The following is a 7,036-nucleotide window of genomic DNA, read 5'->3' on the forward strand; positions in this document are numbered from 1 at the left end:
ACTTTGAACAGATGTGATAAACTCCTCTCAAAATCTTCAATCGTGTATAGCAACAGTGGAAGAACTAGGAACGACAGCAACAATGAGCCATTGTCGGCGATGATACCATATTAACACTAAAGAATCGATAAAATCTTAGGGATGAAGAAACTAAAGAAATCGAAGAGAGGGAAGAAAGAGAGAGAAACCTTTCAGTTGTATTGAATGAGTAAAAAGAATTATTACATCATAATCCACTAAGTCTCTAAGACACTGCTTATACAGAGACTATGTTGAACATATTTACAATTTTACCCTTTACAACTAACTCCAACAAACTCTAACTATTTTGAAGATAAACCCCAACTAATTCAAGTTTATTTGGTTAATACTAGTAAAAAGTTTTTTTACCTAACTTTTTAGGTTTTTAAAATTCTAAATTTTATTTTTTTTAATTTATTAATATCCACATGGGCTCCAGATTTACACGTGATGTTCATTCATTTTCCATGCAGACGTCACGTCACAAGTTAATGACTATTTTAACAAAAAACTTAACGAATGTATGAAAGTGTCCAAGAATTATCACTTTAAGTAGATAAAAAAAAAAAAAAAAAAAAACTTGATGTATGAAATGTTGAAAATAAAAAAAAAATTTAGGATAGTAAACTAAAAATCACCCTAAAACTTTATACAAGGGTAAAAGTATGTGTGTTGTGCATTTGTAGCCATAGCATACCATTTTCCTCTAACCAATAGAGGGTGGCCATTCTTATGTCAATTTCCATCTTTTCTATTTGAATATTACCTTCATAATTCAAACACGTACAATTGCACATCTGTAATTTATCAAACTGTATAAATTAAATTAAATAAATAAATTAAAAAAAAAAAAAAAAAAAAAAAAAAGGGTATAGCAGGAGCATTGCTGAATCATAAGATTCAAAAACAAAAAGCACTATTTTCCTCCTAAAAAGACTATTGTTCCTCTCACAAAGGACCCTTATCTCACCCAAAAAGAACGAAAAGGGAAGATTGGTTGAAATATTTGATTGAAAGTTTTGATCATTTTTTTTTTTTTTTTTAATTTTTAAATTTAAAAATAAGACAATAAAATCACACAAACCACACCCGCCTCTCTACTTCTTACTGAAGTGAACAAAGTCACTCACTCCAGCTACTCTCTCGTCTACTCCCGCACCCGCCGCCGACCACCCCCCCCCCCCCCCCCCAACTCCTCCTCCTCCTCCTCCTCCTCCTCCCTCTCCCTCCTCCGCACACCGCCCGCCCAAACACCACCAAAAATGCGGCTCCTTTTCCTCCTCTTCCTCCTCCACCTCCACCGCTCTCTCTCCGCGGGCGCAATGTCCGACTACCGCGCCCTCCTCTCCCTCAAATCCTCCATAACCTCCGACCCCAACTCAGCCCTTTCCACCTGGACCGCCACCACCAGCCACTGCACTTGGTCCGGCGTTACCTGCGACTCCTCCCGCCGCTACGTGACCTCCCTTGACCTCTCCGGCCTCGACCTCACCGGCACTCTTTCTCCTGACCTCGCCCACCTCCGCTTCCTCTCCAACCTCACCCTCGCCGAGAACCAGTTCTCGGGTCCCATCCCGCCCGATATCTCCGCCCTCTCGGGCCTCCGCCTCCTCAACCTCTCCAACAACGTCTTCAACACCACCTTCCCCCCTCAGCTCTCCAACCTCACTCGCCTCACCGTCCTCGACCTCTACAACAACAACCTAACCGGCGACCTCCCCGTCTCCGTCACCCACATGACCTCCCTCCGCCATTTGCATTTGGGCGGAAACTTCTTCTCCGGCCAGATCCCTCCCGAGTTCGGCCGCTTCCCATTCCTCGAGTACCTAGCAGTCTCCGGCAACGAATTAGGCGGTTCAATCCCTCCCGAAATCGGAAACTTAACCACCTTGAAAGAGCTCTACATCGGCTATTTCAACAGCTACGAAGGCGGGATGCCGCCGGAAATTGGAAACTTATCCAACCTCGTCCGGTTCGACGCCGCCAACTGTAACTTAACCGGAGAGGTCCCGCCGGAACTGGGTCGGCTGCAAAATGTCGACACCCTGTTTCTCCAGGTGAATGCCCTTTCGGGGTCGTTGACTCCCGAGCTGGGTTACCTCAACAGCCTGAAATCCATGGACTTATCCAACAATATGTTTACCGGCGAGATTCCGGGTTCCTTTTCGGAGCTCAAGAACTTGACCCTTTTGAATCTCTTCCGAAACAGGCTCCACGGCGCCATTCCCGAGTTTATCGGCGAGTTGCCGGAGCTCCAGGTTCTGCAGCTCTGGGAGAACAACTTCACTGGCAGCATCCCTCAGGGTTTGGGCAAAAACGGGAAGCTTCAAATCCTCGACCTTTCGTCAAACAAGTTGACCGGAACTCTTCCTCCCGATATGTGTTTCGGGAACAGTCTCCAGACCCTCATCACTCTCTCAAACTTCCTTTTCGGGCCGATTCCCGAGTCGCTCGGCCGGTGCGACTCGCTGAGTCGGATCCGAATGGGCGACAACTTCCTCAACGGGTCGATTCCGAAAGGTCTGTTTGGTTTGCCCAAGCTTACCCAAGTCGAGTTGCAGGATAATCTCTTGGATGGTTCGTTTCCCGAGACCGATACAATCTCGGGGAATCTCGGCCAGATTAGTCTTTCCAATAACCGGCTTTCCGGGTCCCTGCCACCCACCATCGGCAACTTCTCCGGCGTCCAGAAACTTCTTCTCGACGGGAACAAGTTCTCTGGTCGAATCCCACCCGAGATTGGGCGATTACAGCAGCTATCCAAGATGGATTTCAAGCACAACAAGTTAATGGGTTCGATAACCCCCGAAATCAGCCAATGCAAGCTCTTGACATTCGTCGATCTCAGCCGAAACGAGCTCTCCGGCGAGATTCCGAAGGAGATTACCGGCATGAGGATACTGAACTACCTCAACCTTTCGAGAAACCATCTTTTTGGCAGCATTCCGTCGTCTATTTCCACAATGCAGAGCTTGACATCCGTGGACTTTTCATATAACAATCTTTCGGGTTTGGTTCCGGGCACTGGTCAGTTCAGTTACTTCAATTACACTTCGTTTTTGGGCAACCCCGACCTCTGCGGTCCCTATTTGGTTCCCTGCAAAGACGGGGTCGCCAATGGCACTCACCAACCACATGTAAAAGGTGCACTCACTGCTTCTCTGAAGTTATTGCTTGTTATTGGGTTGCTTCTGTGCTCGATCATATTCGCAGTTGCAGCGATAATCAAGGCCCGGTCATTGAAGAGAGCAAGCGATTCCCGAGCTTGGAAACTTACTGCATTCCAACGCTTGGACTTCACGGTTGATGATGTGTTGGATTCGTTGAAGGAGGACAACATTATTGGGAAAGGAGGGGCTGGGATTGTGTACAAAGGAGCTATGCCTACTGGTGACAATGTGGCAGTCAAAAGACTCCCTGCAATGAGCAGAGGGTCCTCCCACGACCACGGATTCAACGCCGAAATCCAAACTCTTGGTCGAATTCGACACAGACACATTGTTCGATTATTGGGTTTCTGTTCAAACCACGAAACAAATCTTTTGGTCTATGAGTACATGCCCAATGGGAGCTTGGGTGAAGTTCTTCATGGCAAAAAAGGGGGTCACGTGCATTGGGACACAAGGTACAAAATTGCCATTGAGGCCGCAAAGGGGCTTTGCTATCTTCACCACGACTGCTCACCGTTGATCGTCCACAGAGACGTGAAGTCGAATAACATCCTCCTCGACTCTAATTTCGAAGCTCATGTTGCTGATTTCGGGCTTGCCAAGTTCCTGCAGGATTCTGGCACGTCCGAGTGCATGTCTGCGATTGCTGGTTCTTATGGATATATTGCTCCAGGTATGATATATTCACTCAACCTTTGAATTTTCGAGTACTTTACTACTGTATAAAACTGTACTAACTCCCTAATCTTTTGCCTTAATTGAGTTCCTTGACTCCAAATAAAATGTACTATATGTGTGAGGTCTTTGCATTTATTTCTTGCAGAAGCTTCTTTGTAATCTGGTGAGATTTGACTTTTGGTTTCATAATTTCATATAAGCTCTTGATTAAGCATTTAACCTGTTGAAAATTTGATATAGTGGTTGGTAGGCTTCTTTCAAAGTACATGAAATTTAATGACTTTTTACTGTAACAAGAAAAATGACAATTGAACTGGTTGAGCACCTTAATTAACTTGTACATGGCTTTTGTTTGTGCAGAGTATGCATACACATTGAAGGTTGATGAGAAGAGCGACGTTTATAGCTTCGGTGTGGTTCTCTTGGAACTTGTTAGCGGCAGGAAACCGGTTGGTGAATTTGGGGACGGAGTGGACATAGTCCAATGGGTGCGAAAAATGACTGATTCAAACAAGGAAGGAGTCCTCAAAATCCTTGACCCTAGACTCCCTTCAGTTCCTCTCCAGGAGGTTATGCACGTATTTTACGTGGCAATGCTGTGTGTGGAAGAACAAGCAGTGGAACGTCCAACAATGCGAGAAGTGGTTCAAATTCTGACCGAGCTTCCAAAGGGGCCCGGCTCAAAACTGGTAGAGGAATCAGCCATCACAGAGTCCTCGCCGCCACCTGCCACTACTGCATCGGAGTCTCCAGGTACAACGTCAAAAGACATGAAAGACCAGCCACCACCGCAGTCACCGCCGCCCGATCTTCTTAGCATATGAAGTGTTAGTTTGTTTTCTGGAAATCCAAGTGTTCGTTCTAAAATTGCACGAATTGTATTAGCGTTTTTACTGTATGTGTTCTTTGAGTTTTCTTCGGGTGGGGGGCGATTTGGTCTAACTCTTACGTTTGAAGTTTTCAGTGTACAGTTGGATCTTGGGCGGGGTATTTTCTTATGAGTCTGTCTTCACCATGTAGTAGTACTAGTGAATGCTGATTTCCACTTCATCTTCTGCTGCTCACCGTTCATGGCATTAGCTGTTTACTGATTTTAGCCTGCAAAGTGCAAAGGCAAATACGCAGGTGAAAGGGTCAAGGGGAAAGAAAGCACTCTTTTTTCTTTAGCATAAAAAAGAAAGAGAGGAAGCACTTTTTGAACCGAGTGTTTTGATTACTTGTGAGTGAGTTATGAGGGGGAAAGGTGAAGCTTCAATGAGATTGACATTAACGACAAGGGGTAGACAAAGTGCTTTTTAAGTAGTGGTTTGCCATCCGTGCGTCAACTTCCGTGTCATGCTTTACAATCCACTGCATTTGATTCAAAAGTAGTATTTGGACTTGACGACAGGGCAAAGATTAAAGACATGCATCGGCTGGGGTGTAGAAAGATGTGTTTCTTTATGTTTTTTACTTTTAAATTAAAAAAGTAAGATTTTTATAAAAACTTTTTAAAGGAAAAGAATTCAATTAAAGAGCAATGCGCTGAGGGCCACTAATATAATAAATTATTATACAAGTAAGAGGTCTTAGATTTAATTTTTGTTAAATATGAATTTGAACTATATTATTGCTAGTTCTTTGTACAAAAACAAAAACAAAAACAAAAAAAACTTCAACAACGCATGCCTAACAAGTAATGTTAGATGGACTAAATTTGCAAACTAAATTATGTGTCACTAATAAGAAATAAGCATCTTAATCATCAAATTCTATGTCATTTAATTTACAAAATTTAATCTATACATTTAGTCTCCCTAGCATTACCCAATGCCTAATAGGAAGGGAGGTATAAATCAAATTGGGCAATGCTAGGGAGACTAAATTTTGTAAACTAAATGACATAGAAATTGACAATTGAATTATTACTTTAACTGTTAATTAACGTGCCTATTTTATATTAGTGATGCATCGTTTAGTTTGCAAATCTAGTTTACAAAAAGTAAATTTAACGAATCTTTTAGTTTCTTACACATCTCTCTTTACTTTCAATAAATTAAATAAATCAAAACGAACTCAACGATCAAGATTAATCATGGATATATAAGAGGCTAAAAAGAGTGTGTTTAACATGTTTTTTTATTTTATAAAACGCGGAAGAGTTTATTAAAAGTTGAAAAGTGTAAGCAATTTTTTTTCTTCTTGTAACTGGTAAAGTAGAACAAAGAAAATGAGTTTGTGAGATAAAAATAGAAATTAGATTTGGTTGATTAGAAGTGCAGTAGATGTGGTAGAAACTTTTTAGTATAAAATAAATGTTTTTTTTTATAGAACACATATAATATATATGCTAAAAATAGAAATTTAGGTTAAGCCACATAATGAGCAATCATAACAAATTAGTATACAACGTGCATCCTTTAGAGTCAAATCTAAAACCTCCTATGAATCTCCATGGTTGACTTGGGTATTGCCCCTATGAAGGTTGGAGTTGCCCTTCAAATCTGCCCTCTAATTGCTTGATAAAATGTCTCAAAGAGAAGTTCCATTTTTTTTCCTTTCTAAAATATTACCTGGCCAAACAACATCTTTTTGGGCCAGGTAACTTTATAAAAAAAATTGTGGCAAACCAGAAACTCAGTTCTAATTCCAATTCTCAAATCCTAATCCCGCCAAATTCAATCTCAAACACCCAAACTCCTACCACCCCATTCCGGCAATCATCCTGACGACCACCTAAATTCGTCTTTCAAATTCCAAAGTAAGTTCTTGATAACTTATTCAAATCAAATTTCTAATTGTTTTATTGAATTGGTTGAAAAATTGTTTCTGTTAGGAATAATTAGATTTGATAATTGAAGTGGATCATATATGGTTTTTATTTAGATTAATTGATGTGCGTTTAGACTTTTAGCATTCGTGTTGATAAATTGATGAAAGTTTTTATGTAGACTATTGAATGAGTTGAATTTTGTGTGAGGAGTTGGTTTGTATGAATTTATCAAATTTGAGTAGTTCTTAACAAAATTGGTGTGTACTTTATTTAAATTATACAGTTATGCTGCGATATTATAAGAAAAAAATGTACAAATATTATTGTGGACAATCGGGTAGTTCAAGTTTAAAAGAAAGTAAGTGAGAATAAATTTTGGTTACTCTTCCGGAGGATCCTGGAACTAAGACCTCCA

At 41.2% G+C, this 7,036-nt stretch overlaps 1 protein-coding gene across 1 annotated transcript; it reads left to right on the top strand.

Moving 5' to 3' along the window:
• Window positions 1–1,029: 1,029 nt before the first annotated feature.
• LOC137738209 (uncharacterized) lies at window positions 1,030–4,919 on the top strand. Its single transcript, XM_068477844.2, has 2 exons — window positions 1,030–3,864; window positions 4,230–4,919. The coding sequence occupies exons 1-2, from the start codon at window positions 1,284–1,286 to the stop codon at window positions 4,691–4,693; spliced, it is 3,045 nt and encodes a 1,014-aa protein (XP_068333945.2). The 5' UTR covers window positions 1,030–1,283; the 3' UTR covers window positions 4,694–4,919.
• Window positions 4,920–7,036: the final 2,117 nt, after the last annotated feature.

This window comes from Pyrus communis, chromosome 15, assembly GCF_041283825.1.
Source record: "Pyrus communis isolate YQ-2024b chromosome 15, ASM4128382v1, whole genome shotgun sequence".
Classification (NCBI taxonomy): domain Eukaryota; kingdom Viridiplantae; phylum Streptophyta; class Magnoliopsida; order Rosales; family Rosaceae; genus Pyrus; species Pyrus communis.

Bases quoted from the DNA above. Each gene is read 5' to 3' on its own strand.
- LOC137738209 (XM_068477844.2), top strand. From the start codon at position 1,284: ATGCGGCTCCTTTTCCTCCTCTTCCTCCTCCACCTCCACCGCTCTCTC. The intron at 3,865-4,229 runs GTATGATATATT...TTGTTTGTGCAG, and splicing joins TTATGGATATATTGCTCCAG to AGTATGCATACACATTGAAG.